The sequence below is a fragment of the Juglans regia genome, chromosome 5 (genome assembly GCF_001411555.2).
Source record: "Juglans regia cultivar Chandler chromosome 5, Walnut 2.0, whole genome shotgun sequence".
In the NCBI taxonomy this organism is placed as follows: Eukaryota; Viridiplantae; Streptophyta; class Magnoliopsida; order Fagales; family Juglandaceae; genus Juglans; species Juglans regia.
The window spans coordinates 20,542,376-20,563,830 of record NC_049905.1 but is presented as its reverse complement, the minus strand read 5'-3'; the positions used below and the strand labels follow the sequence as shown (position 1 = coordinate 20,563,830).

General features: G+C 38.5%; 2 protein-coding genes across 2 annotated transcripts; one reads left to right on the top strand and one right to left on the bottom strand.

Annotated features, from left to right (window-relative positions):
• Positions 1–1,243: 1,243 nt before the first annotated feature.
• Positions 1,244–7,030, top strand: LOC109005325 (protein TRAUCO-like). The gene is made up of 2 exons (XM_018984195.2): positions 1,244–2,500; positions 6,597–7,030. Exons 1-2 carry the CDS (start codon positions 1,387–1,389, stop codon positions 6,860–6,862), a joined length of 1,380 nt encoding a protein of 459 aa, XP_018839740.1. The 5' UTR covers positions 1,244–1,386; the 3' UTR covers positions 6,863–7,030.
• A 7,834-nt stretch (positions 7,031–14,864) lies between these two features.
• On the bottom strand, positions 14,865–20,856 carry LOC109005324 (ABC transporter G family member 15-like). Its single transcript, XM_018984193.2, has 9 exons — positions 20,387–20,856; positions 19,213–19,292; positions 17,610–18,071; positions 17,381–17,503; positions 16,872–17,003; positions 16,228–16,512; positions 15,854–16,126; positions 15,640–15,747; positions 14,865–15,545 (listed from the first exon to the last, which is right to left on the bottom strand). Exons 1-9 carry the CDS (start codon positions 20,646–20,648, stop codon positions 15,189–15,191), a joined length of 2,082 nt encoding a protein of 693 aa, XP_018839738.2. The 5' UTR covers positions 20,649–20,856; the 3' UTR covers positions 14,865–15,188.
• Positions 20,857–21,455: the final 599 nt, after the last annotated feature.

Sequence of the window (21,455 nt, the reverse complement as noted above, 5' to 3'; positions counted from 1 at the left end):
ATAACAAATTAATTTATATGCAAAATTATATTTTTCACGATAAATTACTTTTCACGACAAAATTTATAAATTCTAAATTTGTAGATAACATTTTCGAGATGAGTACTATATTTTTGTTTTTTTTTTTTTTTTTTTTTAAAAATATATATATATATATAAGATATACATATTTTAAAATTGTGTAAATCATTTTTTTTAAAAACAAATTTGATACATATCTACTGCCAAATTCTTGGATGTTGAGATAATTTTAGATAATTTATAAATAATAATAAAAAAATAATAAATAATAAGTAACGAATAGTAAAAAACTTTCATCTAACCTCATATGTATAAACAAACAATGCATAATCTCTCTCTACATTTGTCTCTTAATAAAAAAGTCCACATTTAAATAGTAAAAGTGTTTCTTCTCATTTCATCATTATAATTTTTTAAAATTTTTATATAAAATATAATAAATAATTTAACATTTTTAAATCTTAAAAAATAATAATATTAAAAAAATAATATTCTAACAATATTTTATTTAACTTTCATTTCAATTCATTTCATATCAACTCACTATCCAATCGGCATATTAAAATACAATACCATTAAATCTCACTTAATTCTTTCTTTCTCTTTAATTGTATCTCTAAAAATAATAGAAACATGATACTTTTATTTCATTGAAAGAACTAGAAAGTATCTATTTAATATAAGATTTAGACCATTATAATAAAGTAGAATAGGGATTGCCTTAAGGACCACGAGGGAGGGTTCGAAAGTTGCCTAAAAATAATAAAAAAAAAAAAGCAAACATAAACTAACACCACAAGCAACAATAGGCATAATAAATAGTAAATTAAATACTCAGCCATCAATACAAGAAAAAAGAAAAAAGAATTGTTACATACACAAAAAATGAGTGTTCAATAAGTATATATTCTAGAATTGTATAAATCAAATTATTTTTCTTTTTTCATTATGATGTGATATAAATATTTTTTATCATCCCATTTCTTATTTTAGGAAAATGTTAAATGGAGGAAAGAAAAAAAACTAATTTAATACGAAGAGTAACTGTAGCAATCATATATATTTTATTTAATATCTCTAATGAAAAGAATTAAAAAAAATAGTATTTAATGGAGGAAGGAAAATAAATAAATTTAATACCTTAAAAGCATTTTAGACCACGGAGCGTGGAAGTTCGGCCCAATTCCTGAAAAGGCTGAAAGCCCACACGAACACCAAAGTGCACAAAACGGAAAGCCATACGATGGAGAACGCTCTCTTCCAACTTTCCCATTCGTTGGTAAATCTCTCTACCCTCACGATCTCCAACTCGCGGTGGGAGACGGTGTCCTGAAAAACCTTCCTTCAAGCTTAAACCCTCCTTCCATGGACTCCCTCCAAGCCACCTACAGAGACGAAGACGAAGAAGATGAAGACTCCGCACATCGCTTTGCCTCCCCCACTCCCACTCCTACTCCCAACCTCACCACCACCGAACTGCCACCGCCGTCTAGCCCTACCACTGCTATTGAACCCCAAAACGACTCCAAACCAGACCCCATTAGCTCCGAATCCGAAGATCCGGCTTCCTCTGACACCAACAAATCCCCCAGATCCACCCACAACGTCCCCACCGAGAACGATAACGACAAAGAAAACGACAACGACGACACCACTACCACAACCAATACCACCAACAACAACAACGACGAGGAGGAGGAGGACGAAGACGACGACGAAGACCCTCCTCCCAAGAAGCAGAAACCCCTTTCATCTCTTACTGCCCAGCCTACAATAACCAATCACCCACATGACAATGCTGCCCCAATGGAGGCCGAAGCGACCCCTCCGACGACGACGACGCCAACAACCGCAACCACCGCGAAGAAATCGAAGAAGAAAAACAATAACGTTTGGGCCACGAAGTCGACCCGCAAAGGAAAGAAGAAGAACAAGTCCAATAACAACCACAATGCCCCGGCAGAGGAAACCGTCCTCATCACCCCGATCCAGAAGTTCCCGGATAAGTCCGACGATACCCCGGACATGAAAATATGCCTCTCGAAGATCTACAAGGCCGAGAAAGTTGAATTGAGCGACGACAGATTGAGCGCTGGGAGTGCCAAGGGTTATAGGATGGTTAGAGCCACCAGAGGAGTCGTGGAGGGATCTTGGTACTTCGAGATAAAGGTTGTCAGACTGGGAGAGTCGGGGCACACGCGTCTCGGGTGGTCGACGGAGAAGGGGGACCTCCAGGCTCCGGTTGGGTACGACGGGAACAGTTTCGGATACAGAGATATTGATGGGAGCAAGGTGCACAAGGCGTTGAGGGAGAAGTATGGGGAAGAGGGGTATAAGGAAGAGGATGTTATTGGGTTCTATATTAACTTGCCGGAGGGTGGTTTGTATGCGCCCAAGCCCCCGCATTTAGTATTGTACAAGGGGCAGAGGTATGCATGCGCGCCGGATGTCAAGGAGGAAGCTCCAAAAGTGGTCCCTGGTAAGTGTTTCTTCACCCTATATCGTGCACTATATGTGTTTGTAGCTATTGTTGGGGAGCATCTCGTAGAATTTCTATTGCAATGTGATGACATATGTTGGCCGTTTCTTGGTTATGCTGATGTCAAGTAGTGTCGATGGATTGTATTTAGGATACCATGGTGATAGTTTTGGCATTGATTGCATGGTTTCCAAAATGTCCTTTTGTTTATGTTGCCCCATTTAAAGTTCTAACTCGAGCTCGAGATCAAACAAATAACGAGGCATTGAATAGTAATTCAAATGGTTGTGATCATGTAAAACTTGGGGAGAAGATCCTGTTCGTGTGGCATGGAAAAGGGTGGTGATTAGGTGTATATGCCATTTTTGGAGCTTGACTTTCGAAGTTCACATTTGTCAAGGGTTGGTATCTACTTGGAACAAGATTGTTGTCAAATTTTCAATGAGGACCAGAGTCCAACCAAGCCTTAGTAATAGTTATTCTCTTTAACGTGTATTTCAGAAGTTCAAATTTTGTAAGAATGAATAAACAGGCTTAGATAAAAAAAAAAGATGTTATAACTATTCTGAGGTAAGCTACACACAATGAAAAACTTGCATTTGTCACAAACATACGAATCCATGGATCTTCTACTTTGTTTAAATTGTTTGTTGTCGCAGTTCATACTTTTTGTTGTCAAATTTCATTGAGGACCATGGACCAACTAAGATGGAGTCTATATGTTTGTAGTGGGTTGAAGTTTTTGATATACAAAATTTTTTTTATTGGTAAAGTTTTTGACATACAATTAGTTTATAAATCATACTCATGGTGGAAAAAGTGGATGATTGGGTATGACCTCATGTTCAATTGATTAACTGGGTATTAAGATGCATAAAATGTATTAATTTTTTATATAAATTTTATTCCAATAGTACATCATAAAATTATTATGCCAAACTGTGGAAGATGGCACCGGCTTGTATGTTCTGGTGTATTGGAGGGAAAGGAGGGCGTTAGTTCAAAGACTGCTAGAAAACGGTGTTGGAGCTCAATTCCCCATTTATTTTTTTGATAGGTAAATTTTTTTTTTATTAAACCAAGTAATTAGGCATAACCCACGTACATAGGGGGTATACAAAAGAAAACACCTAATTACAAGCTAGGAACTAGAAATAGCAACAATGAAATCATGAAACCAAGCCCCATCAAGTACTATAGCAGACTATGTATGGAAGAAAAAATCTCTAATCTCTCCCAACGAGCATTCTCTATCTTCAAAACTACGACTGTTCCTCAAGACAAATACACCACATAAGACATTGGGAAACCATCTTCCAAATGGCAACAATTTGGTGATTACCTTCGGTACCTTTCCAACAAGCCAGAAGATCTACCACCCTCCCAAGCATCACACCCAAGCAATACCAATCCTATTAAAGATGGCATCCCATAGAACCCCTGCCACCGCACAATGGAGAAGTAGGTGATCCATGGATTCTCCATTCATTTTACACATAAAGCACCTATCTATAAGGATGATACCACGCTTTCTCAAATTATCAGTTTTCAGGATTTTCCCATGAGAAGCCAACCAACTAAAAAAAGCAACCTTGAGAGGCACCTTGCCCCTCCAAGGAAAAGAGTGAGGTGATTGGCATCTCGGTCCTCATCTATTAATATTCTGTGTTATCGGAATGTGGTCCATAATAGATTAGAGTGTTTTGTTTTTACTTTCCATGAATTTTTAGCATTTCTTCCCTTCTTGTGTACCAGGTTTTTTTGTTTTTGTTTTTGTTTTTTTATAGGTAAAAGGAATTTTATTAATAGATATGAAAATAGGTGTGCCCAAGTACACAAGACGTATAACTTTATGTAACGCCCCAATGGAAGACCAAAACCACATAGCCTATACTCCAAAAGGACTAGTCAATGATACAATTGGAGCTCTATTGGAATCTTATAAAGAGCAAAAACTTTTCTTTTCCAAGCAATGTGGGATCTCATTCACCACCCATAACCCACATGTCCCAGGATTAAAATCTGGCTCTGATTCAATTTGTAACGCCTCAATAGAAGACCCAAATCACATAGCCTATACTCTAAAACGACTAGTCAATGATAAAATCAGAGCCCCATTGAAAACTTATAAAGAGTAAAAACTTTTCCTTCCCAAACAATGTGGGATCTCATTCACCGCCTACTCTTACCATTATCATATGGGGTATCACACTTTGGTTTCACCCTTTTTAGTTATGAAGAAGATTTTATCTTAATAAAATCTATATATTTTTTATTGGCACCGGGTGCCTGGGAGCAGTATCCCGACAAATCCTGGGGGTTCAGGCCCTCGACAAGTAGTTTTCTGCAATTGTACATCGGATAATTCAAGGAAAAAATCCTCTAGTCTGATGACCCCTAGAGATTGTTTGCACCTAGTGAGATTCGAACTTTGGATCTTGTAACTAAATATATATACACCGCAAACACACAGTTGGCCGATCCATTCTTTCTAGGCATGGAATGGCCATTGTATCTTTTCTTACCCTTTAGACCTACGTCACTTTTGGGCTTCCACTTTCCTTGCAGCCCTTACTCGAACCAAGAAAACAATATTAGTGTTTCATTAGTGGTTTTTTGCCTCTGAAATGCATACTAAAATCCTGGCATTCACCTCTCTTTGGCCAGAGGAAAATAGTTCACGTCAACCAAAATTACAATAATTTGTGTGTGTTAGTTATTTGACATTAGCTCAAATTGGAATGACATACTTTAAAAAAAAAGGATTTGATGAGGGCCAATTAAATATCAGCTGTTAAATTTTAACTTTTAATCACCTTTTAAGAACCTAATTGAGAATGAAATTGGCCTTTTATTAGTTAAAAAGTTTAAAAGAATACAGACAAGTGTTTCTGTGGTGATTTTCAAATTGAAAATACCTTGAGGATGGAATGGATAGTGTGACAACAAATGTAAATATCTTTTTATTTTTTATTTTTTGGTAAGTAAAAATATTATATATAAAAAAAAAGAGTAACCAAGTACACTAAATGTATACAAGAAAAACCTTGCCCATATTAGAAGCCCCTAACGACCCAAAAAACCCGTGAAAAAAAATCCAAAGTACACCAAGCCCGACCCCAAGCCCTTTTATTTTTATAGGTGGCAGCAAAAGTAAATGTCATTTTTATCATGGTGGTGGTTTGCCTATAATGGTGATTTAACTACGTGGATAACATTCATACATATTTTCTATTGAATGGTGGAGGGAGAAGCATGCCAACTTGATATAGGATGATAAGATAAGTGGTTGACTGGGAATCGCTTTAATGGATGCTTTTATGTTGTAGACTGCTTCTTGTGATAAGTTCCTGATTTTGTCTAAGTAGTAAATAATAAACATGTTGACTCCCTATATTCTATGTTGGTTTACATTTCTTTGATTTTACTATGGCAAACTTTCTAAGATGACCCCATATCTTTGTCACAATTCGCTTGTTTACTGATATGGTTAATTTACTTCCAGGTATATTTTCTGTTCTTTTTTTTCCTTGCAAAATGGGAACCAGAAAGTTGGAATTAAGAATGGTCAGGGAAAATGCTGCATGAGAAAATGAGTATGGTTTTTAACATGACCCTTCTCCTGGGTTAACAGGCAGAAAGTGAACTACTGGAGTCCAAGCATGATTTGACCTTTTGAAACTCAACTTTAATTTCAATCCGGTTAGGGTGTTTAAAAGAAATGGTACTTAAATTTCAGCATAAGAGGGCACTAGAGCTTTGTATTACTGCTGACAGTGATGGCAAAGAGGCGTGAACCCTATTGAAGTAACTAGCTTTGGTTTGACCCTGGCTGGCTAATCCCAATGGGAATGAAAAACATCTTAGTTTATTTGAGTGCGAGAATCTCTGCTAAGAGTCCTTTCATGTGCAAAAATTCTGCATTCTTTACCAACTATTGTATTACATATTATTTCAAAATTTTCTGGTTAGATGAGTATTTTTCTAACTATTTTACTGTTAAGGCAGTGGCAGACTCTTTTTAGCTTCCAAATTGTGTTTTTCATTGGAAAGGTCTATATTCACTTCGTGTGCAAATATTGTCTCTTCTATGCAGGAAGTGAGATATCTTTCTTTAAAAATGGGGTCTGCCAAGGAGTTGCTTTCAAGGATCTATATGGTGGTCGCTACTACCCTGCTGCTTCAATGTATACTCTTCCGAATCAGCCAAATTGTGTAGTCAAGTTCAACTTTGGCCCCGATTTTGAATTCTTTCCGGAGGACTTCGGTGGTCGTCCAGTACCTAGGCCCATGGTTGAAGTTCCTTATCACGCGTTTGACAACCAAGTTGAAAATGGAGTCTCAACCGAGAAGAAACATTAGCTAGCAAGCGGCTCCTTTCAGTTTTAACACTTGTGGAGCTGGGAGATGGATCTGAGTTTAACATCCTCTTGTAATTTTAGTCTCTCTTAAATTATGACTGACAAATTATTGGATGACATTGTAAACTTAGAATTTTTTCTATGAAAGAGAGAAAACCTGCATGTGAAATATAGTGATGTTGCTTGAGCCTAATGATATCATGCTAACTTCTAGTTTTAAATTTGATATTCTGGTTTTCATTACTGTGAAGTCTCTAAAAGAAGTTCGTTATAATTCATGTTATGATCTGTTGTAGTTCCTTTTGAAGTGATTAGATGGATTCACAACGAGTATACTAAGTAGTGGAACTGTGGAAAGCCACTTGTTTCAGAGAATCAGAATTATGCCACATACTGTTCAAAATACATTTTTCTTATCAGGAATTTTCACTATTTTGATAATTTGCTGTACAGTTGGTGATATGACGGGTGTTTTATCTTCTGAAACTCCTAATTCACAGATATTCAAGTATTTGGGTTAGCAGGAGATGAAAACGTATATTGCCAATGCTTCTCTTCGATTCTTTTACAGACCCAAAGGGAAAGATCAGATCACACACCCATGTGGTTCTCTCTCTCTCTCTCATGCACAGATTTTGTGTTCTAATTTACACATGCATGCACATATATTTTTTTTTGCTTCGGTCTTGGTTTGTTCGAAACAAACATGTTGCAACAGGTTTAGACTTGTTTTTACTGGCACATGCTCCTTGTTATGAAGTAAATTGGAAGACGTTGCCCAACTTAACCTCTTGCGTCCCTTGTGGCTTCATCATGCATTCTGTCGCCTGTAAACAAGAAAACTGGTCGTTCAAAGCAATATTATGCATTGTAATGGCGAGAAGTTCTCTCTGTTCATTATTTTCTTTCTGGTCATGGGAGGGGTAATTCTTTGCTGGTCAACCTATTAGCTAATTGAATCTATCCTTATGTTGACAGGAGGTTCTGATCTAATTATATTAGCACTTCAATTTAAGTGGTGAAGTGCAGGGAGGCAGAAACGACTAATTCATGATTAGAAAGCTCAGGTTGGTTGTATCAAAATTTTATGTGATATAATATGTTTTTATCGATATATATCCCATAAGTTTTGATTTGATCATTGTGTAACATTAGTATTGTCAGATGAATGTAAAAGGGGATTTGGATTAATAATGTGCAATAGGTATTGGTCCCCTAACGTAGCAGTTTACAGTCTAAACTGCCTGTAAATCATGGCCTATCTTTTATTACTCCTTTGAAAGTTTTAAATGAACTTTCATTTATTAGCGGTGCATTCTCCTTTTATGTAGAGGTTTTTAAGTATGATGCGTTCAACAGTTCTCAATTTTGTTTTGTTAAGTGGGCTCAAAGGTATGGAGAAGATCAGTGACTGCGAAGTGTGGTGCTGGACAAGTTGAGTGGTGTATTCTCATAGGATTTGGTCAAGTGGATAGCTTGACTAGAGCTAGACATCATTTTGTTGTTGGTGATGTTGGGTAGGCGTTTAGCGTTTTGATGATAAATCTGATTTTTACTGAATTGCTAACACTTTTGACAGTCACAATACACCATAGCTACCTACTGATAACAGCCAGTCTCACAAACTAAACCTATATCTGCAGTAGCCTACAGACAGGTGGTGATCCTAATTTTATTAATTGCCATCATTTATAACAAAAAAAATACCATAATACAAAAACAAATCTTAGGGGTTAAAAAATCCCAAAAGTAAGATTAAAAAAATTGTGTATATGCTAAGACTAAGAAATGGCCCCATATTCAATAGGTTTTCCAGACAAAACTACACAGCAATCAGCCACCTAGGCCTAACAGTATGTAAGTAATTGCTCCTAGAGTGTTGTCACATCTCTTTTACCTGCCTCAGCCAATAAGTGCACATTACTGTTCTGGCACCATCCCGCTATGTTGCATAGTTCACTGTATGGTTCCAGCAAGCAAACTTTTGTTTTGCCTGTATGTGTACACTTGTCTCAATCCAGCTCAAACCCTTGTTTCCCAGCTTATGCCAATGACCTACACCTGTCCATGCCTAACTCTTGATTCGTATGCATGAATGGAGAGTTTATTGTATGACATTATCCGCCCCAATCACCAAATCAAATTCCATGTCTTAATAAATCCCTACTCTGCTTTTGATTCAATCAAGTTGCCGAAATGTGATTCTTCTATCTCGTTGAACTTCGTCGTAGTTACATCATAGAATTTCCAAAGTTATAACAAGTTCCCATCATGGAATGTTAATGGAAGCAAACAATTGCTTCGATGCACCCAACGAAAGCTAGAACCTCCTTTGTAAGCTTTTTTTTTGGTTTGGGGGGGGTGGGGGGGGAGGTGTTAGATGTGAAATCTACTAAATTTACATGTTGCTTAGTCATATAGAGCAAAGCCAAAATAGATCCAAATCCAAATGAAGGGAACCCTGAATTTCTTTTTTTTTTTGATCGGTAAACAGATTTTTATTGATCAAAAGAGAGACATAGAGTGTCCAAGTACACGGGACATATACATGAACACGTTCACAATGTCTAAGAGATACAAGAAACTCATGAAAAGACCTGCCATGAAAATCAATTACAATCGACCAATGGAGTAAAGTATTGAAAAACAAAATTCTAAGCTCTTCCATTGATCTTTCTTGATCTTCAAAGCATCTTGCATTCCGCTCCCTCCAAATGCACCACCATAGACAAATAGGTAGCATCTTCCATATGGATGCAATTTGAGTGTTGCCCCTAATGCCTCCCCAAGAGGCTAAAAAATCAGACACCCTTTCCGGCATCACCCACGCTAACCCCACCCGTGCTAAGACATCTGTCCATAAAGACATGGCAACCTCACAATGTAGTAATAGATAGTCAACGGACTCACCACTCTTCTTACACATGTAACACCAATTTATAGCGATAATGCCACGTTTCCTTAGGTTATCTATGGTAAGAATCTTCCCCAAAGATGTTGTCCATACAAAAAAAGCTGCCTTTAGCGGTGCCTTTGTCTTCCAAATGCTTTTCCATGGGAATGAGATTGAGTTGTGCAAGTTTAAGGAATGGTAGAAAGAGCGAGCCGTGAACACTCCCTTCTTAGATGGATGCCAACATAACTTGTCTTCTCCTTCCCCCGACACACTAGTGGAATACACAAAATCAAAAAAGGCCGAAAGGTCGTCCATCTCCCAATCTTGTGCATCTCTATGAAAAGTGAGGTTCCATTGGGAAGAGCCATGGGAAGAGATAATCAGATCTGCGATAGAAGCTTCTTTCCTTCTTGCTAGGCTATAAACTTGTGGATAAACATCCTTGAGTACCCGATCACCACACCATAAGTCATGCCAAAACTTTACCTTAGATCCGTTGCCGACTTTGAAGCAAGTAAGCGTTGCATATGTGTCCCACCCTCTTCTAATGTGTTTCCAAAGCCCAACTCCATGAGGTCCACTCACTGCATTAGAACACCACCCTCCCCAAGATTCCCCGTGCTTCAACGCAATAACGGTTCGCCACAAGGCATCCCGTTCTTGGTGATATCTCCATAACCATTTGCCAAGCAAGGCTTGATTGAAAGTTCTCAAATTCCGTATACCCAAACCTCCTTCCTTTATAGGGGAACAAATTGTGGCCCATTTCACCAAGTGAAATTTAAACTCATCTTTGATCCCTCCCCATAGGAAATCACGTTGAATTTTCTCCATGCGATGAGCCACCTTAGCAGGGAGCGGAAATAAGGAAAGGAAATATGTTGGTAAGTTAGACAGAGTGCTTTTTATGAGAGTCACCCGGCCCCCTTTAGATAAGTACATCCTCTTCCAACCAGCTAGTTTCCTCTCCATTTTTTCTATTACAACATCCCAAATAGATTTCGTTTTGAACGCCGCGCCTAATGGAAGACCAAGATATTTCATGGGCAGCTGAGTTATCTTACCCTCCAAGATGGATGCCAGACTCTCCACATTGGGTACATGTCCCACTGGTACTACCTCTGATTTAGCCAAGTTCACCTTCAAGCCTGACACAGCTTCAAAGCATAATAAAAGAGCTCTCAAAGCTCGGATTTGCTCCCGTCTGGCCTCACAAAAGATTAGTGTATCATCGGCAAACAAAAGGTGAGTGATGTTAAGCAAACCTGAACTTGCCTCTCCCACTGAGAATCCTGATATGAATCCTCCCTCTACCGCCCCTAAAATCATCTTGCTGAAAGCTTCCATCACAAAAACAAAGAGAAGAGGAGAAAGAGGGTCTCCTTGTCGCAAACCTCGAGAGCTCTTAAAAAAACCTTTGGATGTGCCATTCACCAAAACAGAGAAACAAGGCGTGGAAATACAATGAAGGATCCAGGAACACCATTTAGAGCCAAAGCCGCATCTTTCCAACATATAAATTAAGAAACTCCAGTTGACGTGATCGTAAGCTTTCTCCATGTCTAACTTACAAAGGAGTCCCGGCTCTCCTGATTTAATACGACTCTCCAGACATTCGTTGGCTATAAGCACCGAGTCAAGGATTTGCCTACCTTGAACAAATGCATTTTGAGGCTTCGAAATCAAGCCTTCCATCACCTTACTCATTCTGTTCGCCAATACTTTGGATAAAATTTTGTATAGCCCACCCACCAAACTAATGGGACGAAAATCTTTCACTTCTACAGCTCCGGGCTTTTTAGGAATGAGTGCTAAGAATGTACTATTAAGGCTTCTCTCAAAACGCCCGCTTCTATGAAATTCATGAAAAACCTCCATAATATCATCTTTAAGCACATCCCAACATGTCTGGAAGAAAGCCATGGAGAAGCCATCGGGACCTGGGGCTTTATCACCCGCCATACCTTTAATCACCGACCTGACCTCTACCTCATCAAATGGCCTCTCGAGTCGTTCCGCAACCTGCGGGTCAAGAACATCAAACACCAACCCGTCAAGTCTTGGTCTCCACCCAAATTGTTCCGAAAACAACTTATCATAGTAATTGACAATGTGGTCTGAAATTTCGGTATGGTTGGAAGAGACCGCCCCATCTATCAACAAAGTATCTATAGCATTGTACCGCCTATGTGAGTTGGCCACTTGGTGAAAAAACTTGGTGCATCTATCCCCTTCCTTTAACCATAAAGCTCGTGATTTTTGACGCCACGATATTTCTTCCAAAAGAGACAACCGTTCAATTTCCGCAATCACTTGGGATTTGCGGGCCCGCTCGGATTCAGTGCAAACCCTCTCCTCTTCCACACCCTCCATGTTCTTAAGCTCCTCCATTAGAACAGATTTCTGACTGTCCACATTACCAAACTCTTGTATATTCCACTCCTTCAGGTCCTTTTTCAAAGACTTTAACTTGCAAGCCATTTTATAGCTAGCGTTACCATTAAAATGGTAAGAAGACCACCATTGTCTTATTCTGTCCAGAAAACCCTCCGACTTCAACCACATGTTCTCAAATTTGAAATGCCTTGGGCCTCTTCTGATGCCCCCACAATTCACAAGAATGGGGAAATGATCTGAATACAACCTGGGAAGTCTCTTCTGAATGAGATCTGGATATTGTGCCTCCCATTCCGGAGAGATTAAAAATCTATCTATCCTCGACCAAGATGGAAGTTCTCGATTGCTAGACCAGGTGAAGGAACCACCTGCAAGAGGAATATCTAGTAAATTCTGTTCGGAAATGAAGTTAGAAAAATCTACCATTGATGAGTTGAAACCCGAGCCACCTGATCTCTCGCTCGGGAAACGGGTGACGTTAAAATCACCTCCAATACACCAAGGTAAGTCCCATAAACTGTTAATACCGGCCAACTCATCCCATAGTAGCCTTCGAGACCGGTCAAGATTAGGACCATAGACGCCTGCAAAAGCCCACTGATAACCATCCCTTATGTTCTTAAACGAGCAAGCCACCACATAATCCCCCACGCAATCTTCCATTTTTTCCACCACTCGTTTGTCCCACATAACTAGTATGCCCCCGGAAGCTCCATTGGACGGTAAGTACAGCCATCCCACATGCATACCGCCCCACAAACTCCTAATAGTACGAAGAGAAATAAGTGCCAGTTTAGTTTCTTGTAGGCAAACAACGTCTACTTTCCAACTACGGAGAAGGGACCTAATAAGTAGTCGTTTATTCATGTCATTGATCCCTCTCACGTTCCAAGATAAGATTTTAGGCTTCATTAACAATATAGACGTCCCTCCCTTTTGCTCTATCTCTTCCCGAGGTTCCCTCCTTATTATCATAATTAATGGAGCATTGCAATCTTTTCAATTCTCTCTCCTTTTTAGCAGCCGACTTCAGTACCGTAGAACGACCAGCTTCCATGGCTACTAAGAGAGCCATGAATTGGTTTTCGTACCCTTCACATGAAATCCCCACCCAACCATGAAGCTCCTCTACTTTTTTTAGTACCCAATCTGAAGCTCGAGGTGCGATATGAGGTGGGAGCATCTGTAAGGGTGACGGGCTACCCATCTCCTCCTCTTCTCCACCCACAGAGTCCCCATAAATGCTCAGCTGACTGGTACTCATCTCCTTTCCAGCGACAGAATCTGCTCCCGCCAAGATAGTGAGTCTTGACCCACCCATAGTTGCGTCTGATTCAACCACTTCATCGGGACAACCTGTGACTGGTTCCGCAAGCTCCAACCACGTCATCGGGACTGTCTGTGTCTGGTTCGAAGACTTAGGCTCGAACACAGTAGCCAGAGCAACATCACGTATAAGTTCCGAACCTCCTATGGTCTTGTCGCTGCTCGCAAACGGCTCCTCTGACGTCGTCGACTTAGTCTGTGCGCCGATACTCTTCATCGTGACATTCTGTGCAGTATTCGGGCCATCGTGAGCACAGAGGCCGTCGTACATCTCTTCTACTTGCTCTGGTTCTGTACCCGCCGGCGATGCAACGTCCAACGTGGCCTCTGCAACCTTCGACGGAGTCGACTGCGTCGTTTCCGGCGACGGTGGCTCAGGCCCACTCGTCGACGGGCCACCTGCGGCCTGCATCTTCTTCCTCCAGAAAGGGCCACCCTGCCGTGCCCTCTTGGGCTGGGTTTCAGTATACAACACTTGGCCCTTCCCCTTAGGCCCACCATCCGTGTCCCCAAGGCCCAAATGGCAACCCGAGCCCACTCCTTCCAATCCATAACCCTCAACGCACCGTATCAACTCCCCAACTCTATTAGTTAGCTCCCCCAACGATTCCTGCACTTCACGTAACTCCTTCAGAAATTTTCCTTCTTTTAGTCCCATCACCCCTCTGCCATCACCTACTCCACACTGTGTTTCTGCCGAAAAGGGAGTTAATCCCTTTTGCAAGTCTCCCATCACATTGAGCTGCACAGTTCGAGGCACCTCCAGTGCCTCCTTGTACGACTTGGATGGCCAAGTTTTCACCCTCTCAGGCGATGGGTTTCTTCCCTGGACACCTACTCTGCCCATGTCCTTCAACACTGCCACCATCTTCCTCCACCCCATTCCTGCCTTGTCTTCAGGTATGAGAATGTAGCTCCTGCGTCCTCCCCCCCCATACACAGCCAAAGCCATATATGAGCCACGAGAGTTAGAGCAACGCTGGGCTGTAAGGCCTCTGTCGCCTTCCCGTCGAGCTGAGTAGAAGCCTTTGTTCTCAGCCTTCAAACACGCCTCCAGTGAGTTAGCCAACCAACTGATAGTCTCTAAACCCAACCATATGCAAACTCACACCTTTCCATCCTTTCTCAGTAATGGACACCCTATCCCCAAGTCTTCTCACCTCAAAAACCTTTGACTCTATAGCTAAACAACTAAAAGAGTTCATTTTGAAGTAGAACACAAACCATAAACTTGGTCCTCTCGAAGATGACACAAAACTGGAAGGGCAAAAACTCGGAACCCTGAATTTCATATCAGTTTGAAGTGCAAATAGAAGCTATGCTATCAATTCCATACAAGTAATCAAGATTTAGATGGTCATAATAGAAATGAAACAAATTAATCATACACGAGGGAGTGTTTGTGGTTTATTAGTGCCACTAGGCACTAGGTTTATTTAGGTGGTATAATATATGACTATATTGAGTTGCTCAATGGAGTGCAAGTCAGAAAAACATGGGAGGATGAGATGTTTTTCCCCCTCCTGGTGAGTACATCAGCAAATAAAAGCTAATGTATGCAATGAAAATCATTTTACTAGTGCAAATTTTGAATTGTTTGGAAAAATAAAACGGCTTCAACTCTTCTTCTGTTAGTCTTTATATTGCTGCAATGTTCACTGATCCACATCTCACTATCATATTGACTTGTTCAGTGTTTTTTCTGCTGCTAATATATGGGGGAGTTGAGACCCTCTTGTGAAGACAGAGAATGGAGAGGTTGGTGCCTTTTGGAAGGGAAAGATGGCGTTTTCCTGAACGAAGGCCTCTTGTTGAGATGTTGCAGAGTTCGCTTCGTGTAAAGAGATCGAAAACGGGGTGAAGCTTTCTCCTTAAACTTGAGGATGGCAAAGAAAAGTAGTCTCAAAGATAGAAGAATGACTACAACAGCTCCTAAGTCCCACCATTTTGAATGATTCAGTTGAACACCAAGCATGCTAGTGAGGACAACCTCGCCTTTTAGTTTGGGTTCTCCAGGTGCAAAAGAATCAAACTCGAGGCCGATCATATCGTTCTTGTATGCTCCCTGCATTTTTCAGTATAAAAGTGATGAATCCAATGAACAATCCATTGTCCTGCTATATATGTTGAAACATGCATGTAACTTCTAGTTGCATTACCTGTAAGGCCCAAGCACCATAATTGATGTACGAAATTGGGTATCGCCAGAAAACCTTGGGAAGATCAGGGATCAACCGGAAGAACCCAGAGGTCATCATCATAATCCCCTACATACATGAATAGGCATTTTTATTTCTTTGGGTGAACAAATGTGTATATATAATATATATTGGCATTTTAGCTGAAGGAGAATGAAGTATCAGTTTTTCTTACTATGTATCCGGCTCCTACTATGACCCCCATCAAGAAATTAGGAACAAGTGAAGCTATAATCATCATGGTGCTCTCAATTACTGCAATAGAGCTGATGAGATCAAGGCAGATATACACAAAAGGAGAAAATTCAGGCCGGGATTTCACCATATAGTAAGTAATAGCTGCTGTAGCTATTGACATCACAGCCACAAATGGGAGAGAAGAGAGGAAATTGGACAGAATGTACACAGCAATCCCATAATGCCCATTCAGCCTCTCTCTATAGAAAACCTGTTCAATGAAAAACTTATCATCCAACACAATAGATCATGTAACAAATTGTTGTTAAAAATAAGTTCTGTCCTGACCATCTTTGAAACATACTAGTTTACCTTCATTTCTTCGAGAAAGGATGGAAAACCTCCAATTGACATGAATGTCATAAAGCCCGCCACAAATCCGCCGCATGCTCCGCGAGCCAAGATTGAGGTATAGCTTGTTCCGACATCGAAGAAGATGCTACCGACGCATATAGATAAGGTTATGTAGATTATGATCCTTAACCAGTAATACCCTACATCTCTATACATATTCACAAAAGATCTGTGTGTCAATGTTGAGAGTTGCTTCCATAGTTTGGCTTGGCTTCCACTTTTTCTCTCAATTGCAAGTCCTTCCTGCAGCATAAGTACGGATCAGAACCTTTAATATTAATTTATTAGGATGCCAGATAATGTTCATCACAACATAAAAGAAAATCTTAATGTAGGAAGCTAGAAATCAAGCAGCATGTGTGAACTTTGCTTCTGAGAAAATAGATTGCGGCGTCCCGACTAATCCCAAGGTGCACAAGCTTCTGATGAGTTTTTCGCAAGTGAACATCTATTTCTTTATTGATGTAACAGAGATGACAAAAGCCACATTAAGATGGAATATGGGCAATGGATGTTAGCCGCAAAAGAAAGTAGAAAAAGGACCTTATAAACATGCATCCAGTAGCACGCAGCTAAAACCTCAATGCAAAACGCTAGCTTACAATGGATAAAATTTGTTGAATCCTCATTCTTGCCCTTGTTGCATACTCTGAGCACCTGTATTTCTCGACAAGCTTTGCTTTGATCTCTACTGCTGCTAAGTTCATCAAAGGATCTGATGAGTTCTGGACTCCCTGTCATTATAAAAAGACCAGCATTTGAAGTAAGCTCATAGTTTTAAGGACAAGATCATGCATGGCAAAAATCTTAAAACTACGACATGCATTTGTTCCTTTTTGTTTGATTAGTTTTGAAGTTTCTATAAAATCATATTAACAAGCTTTCACATCCAAAGATACTTGACAAAAATGAGATACCAAGCAGCATTTCAAAAGTTGGAATATAATATAAATAATTAAATCTATCTCAATAGCTCACTCATTGATGGAGAGTCTGATCCACACGTGAAGAGAAGTATTAAGAATATAATATAAATAATTAAATCTACCTCTCCCTGACAACAACCTAAACACTTGTATATATGACAGTAAAAGTGTTACCATATACATACACGTATTCTGTGAGATTCCAACAAAGACATCGTCACTACATCGAAGTCTGAATTTATACAACGGAGGAAGTGATCAGAGGGATTTCTTCGACTTGGGCATGGAAATCCAGCTTTGTCAAAGAACTGTAAAATCATGTAAACGAGTACCTTTCAATTTATATATAGGATTATATATATTTTCACATAGCAAAAATACATCATCATCACTCTGACAGTACTGTATGTATACCTCAATGGCCAACTTTGCTGCTCCAAAATATACTGTTTGGCCACCAGAAAGAAGAAACAGATCATCAAAGAGTGCAAAAACCTCACTACTTGGCTGATGAATGGAAGAGATGACAGTTCTGCCATCATGAGCAATTCTTCTCAGAGTTTGAACAACAAAGAAAGCCGAGGCACTGTCAAGGCCACTGGTTGGTTCATCAAGAAACAAGAGGCATGGCCTTGTGAGGATTTCAATGGCAATGCTTAGTCTCTTTTTCTCCCCTCCACTTATACCTCTTAAATGCCAGTTTCCAATTAATCTGTCTGCGCAATCTTGGAGACCCATTTCTGTGATTGTTCCCTCCACAATGACATTAATCTCTTCTTTGGTCATGGTAGTTGGAAGCCTCAGATGGGCTGAGTATTTTAAGGTTTCTCTCACTGTTAATGTTCCCAGCATTATATCCTCTTGGGTTACATAAGCCTGAAATTTTAAGGGGGAAAAAAGGGGAAAATGAACAGAATTTGAAAATAAATTGGTCAAATTAAGAAGTGGCCCTTCATATTCTTTATATGCTAGAAAATTGCTTACATGATGCACATCATTAACTAAGTTTATTAAATGAGATATATATTATGTACGTTATATATAAATAAGTTAGCATGCATTCTATTATAGAAAAATAAATAAATAGAATGCATTCTATTATATGAGTGTCGATGTTAACATATTGATGTCCTCCTTTTATATTAAAAAAAAAATGATATATACAGTTTTAAGGTGTATAAGTTTCGTATATATATTCATTTTTTAAAAAAAAGAAAAACTCTATTCATCATACTCACATACCGCATACCATATTTTTTATTTTTTTCTCTTATCAAATATGTAGTGTATGAATGATTAGTAGAAGAATTCAATTAGTTTAAGAAGAATAAAATCAAAAAATTTAAAAATTTAAAAATTTAAAATAAATAAGAATAAGTATAATGTGTGGTGTGTGAGGATGATGAGTAGCAAAGCTCTTAAAAAAGTGGGTATATCTGGAATCCACATGAAAATATTATTTTTTAATAGTGGACCTATTTTTTTCAAAGTGAATGTATGAAACTTGTACATTCTAAAACTGTACTTGCAATTCTTAAAAAAAACTTCAAATTTTTAGTATCCTTGCACTCATTTATTTCTATGTTAATGATAGGGAAATCTAACAACCTTACTTAAAATTGCTATCAAGAGGAATAAATTATAGACTCTTTTAGTTTTTTTTTTTTTTTAAAAAAAAAAAAAAACTTTATCACAAAACTAAAAAGACATGGGTTGAGAAAATCAAAAGAAGATATGTTAGGAAAGCTAGTAGACACCATTAAACTTAAATGAGAATGACTAATCTAATCAGTTATATAATATTTGCACTTTAATAGCTTTATTAAAAACTTCATTAATACATGATTTTCTACACTAAATATGCATATAAGGGGGATAATTTGCCTCTTTATATATAGAACACCCCAAAACAACCCCCTTCTCAAAAAGGAAAAAGAGAAAATGAAAGGAGCCAAAGGTCTTGATTCTTGAAATTAACTTTGGCCAAAGGCAATAATTCTGATTTAAAATGACTTACAAGAACACCATAGTCTAGTCTCTTTTTCTTCCCATTGAGGAGAACATTTCCAGTCATGACAACATTTCCTGACAGCCTGCCTGCAAAAGCTCAAGGCTCATTAACAACAACAATCAAGACAATCAACTACCTAATAATCAATCAAAAGCAACTTTCTAGAAGAGTTCTTCTTATTTTGATAATCATTTTTAAGTAATTTTTTCTTTAAATAGTTAACTTGTTAAATTATTTATAATTTATATGAAAATAATTTATATGAAAAATGTAATTGAAGATGACAAACGGTTAAATGTCTCGAGACATTATTTATAATTTGACTTAGGTCCTGTTTAGATTAAGAGAGATTCAGAGATAAAATGAGTTGAGATACTTTGTGAATAATAATAAAATTTATTAATTAAAATTTGTAAATATTAACGGGATCAATCCAAACCGGCAAAGAAACCTTTTCCCTTTTCAGCAAAAAGATCAGATATCTAAAGTCGCTGATATTTCCGGAAAAAAGTGCCAAAAATATGAAAAATAAAATAAATTGGGTCGGTTGCATTTATTTTCTGGAAACAATTTTCTATTAATGTAGTGGAAACACGAAAATTGAAGTTCCCTTTTTCATGTCTGTTTTCCGCTCTCATTTTTTGTTTACTCTTTTAATTTACAATTTATAGGTGATCATGATCATGGCCGGGAAGAGGGATTTGGCCGTGATCATTTTCTTTTAATAATATTCCGGCCGTCTTGAAGCTTTCTCTGGTTTCAGCACTGGATCAAGAACAGCAAGCACTAAAACATTTTTATTTATATGTTTTCTTTTTGTTATCATAAAGCAGTTTTTTAAGTATGATTTAATATATATATATATATATGTGTGTGTGTGTGTGTGTGTATATATATATATATATATATATATATATAAGCAACTGAACAAGCTCTTGATTAACTTTCAAGTTTCAAGCAGGAATGGAAGCTCTTTCATGCATGCACATTAAGTTTAGATCATGTTACTTGAACCAAAGCTGACTGCAAGTCTGCATGCTCTTGCTCTACATGAAAAAAATCAGCATGCAAGAGCATGGATGGTCACAAGGAGAGCTAGCTAGGGCCGGGCAAAAACCCATGCACTGAAAATCCTTTGCATGCTCAACTTGAGAGAGAGAGAGAGAGAGAGAGAGAGAACCTGCTAAAGAATCAAGAAGGGTGGATTTCCCAGAACCAGAAGGACCCATAATAGCCATGATCCTGCCAGGCTCAGCAAAACCACTGAGCCCATCAAGCAATCTTCTGCTATGTCCATTCCCGAAGTTTGGAATTACAACAGTAAGATCTTGCCATAACAAGTACATTCTCCTCTCATAATCTCTGCCTGTTCTCAATATACCCCTCTGTTCATGATCCTCTGCACGGCCACCATCGCTAGCAGCCTCCTTTAGTTGTTCCATACTACTTCAGATTAATTTACAACTGAAATTCTTTACTTTGAAATAAACAAGACCCAGAAGAGGGCAGAGAATATAAAGGACGATCGAAGTGGTTCTCAGGCTGCAGCCATTTACGGTTGACAACCAAACTGGTCAGAGGTTAATGAGTTACGAGGTGCAACGACAGGAGAGAGACAAAACAGCTTACGAAGAAGATGAAGGTAGGGTCGGCATGCAATTCTCTAGCCTGGTTTGGTCAAATGGGATGGTGACAAATCTTTCGGTCCCTTTCATGGAAAATTAATATTTATAATGGCAGTAACTGTGCTCACCAAACAGTAATGAATGCTTCTGCATCATGTGGTGGTGCTGCTGCTGCCGCCAAGAGATAACTGAGAGTGAAGTTTTTGGTGCTTTAAACGGTGATTTTTTAACATTTTTTTTAAGCTTTGGCATGCATTTTGTAGATCTTTGGCTGATCGACAACTCGACAGATATTATATGCAGCATATAATATATATATAAAACTTCATTTTCACAATCTTTTACCCTTTCTTATAAATAAGTTTTGGCAACCCTACCTACCTAGGCTATATATATGATTGAGATATAACACCTAGTGCTATATAGGTATTTTAGTAAAGTTTAGGGGTTAGAATGCAAATACATGTTCTATATATCTATCTAACGAGAGATGGACGAGGTTTGTAAATGATGATACCCTTATCTAAAAGAGCGGCGCTCATTCATACCTAACTTTTTTTTTTTTCATTTTCTATTCACTTTTTTTAATATATTTAAATATTTTTAAAAAATAAAAAAATATAT

Excerpts from the sequence above, each read along its gene's own strand:
- LOC109005325 (XM_018984195.2), top strand. The coding sequence starts at position 1,387 with ATGGACTCCCTCCAAGCCACCTACAGAGACGAAGACGAAGAAGATGAA. Across the intron at positions 2,501-6,596 it reads AGCTCCAAAAGTGGTCCCTG|GAAGTGAGATATCTTTCTTT; the intron begins GTAAGTGTTTCT and ends TCTTCTATGCAG.
- LOC109005324 (XM_018984193.2), bottom strand. The coding sequence starts at position 20,648 with ATGGAACAACTAAAGGAGGCTGCTAGCGATGGTGGCCGTGCAGAGGAT. Across the intron at positions 16,127-16,227 it reads CCTTTCTCGAAGAAATGAAG|GTTTTCTATAGAGAGAGGCT; the intron begins GTAAACTAGTAT and ends TTCATTGAACAG. Across the intron at positions 15,546-15,639 it reads ATGGTGCTTGGGCCTTACAG|GGAGCATACAAGAACGATAT; the intron begins GTAATGCAACTA and ends TGAAAAATGCAG.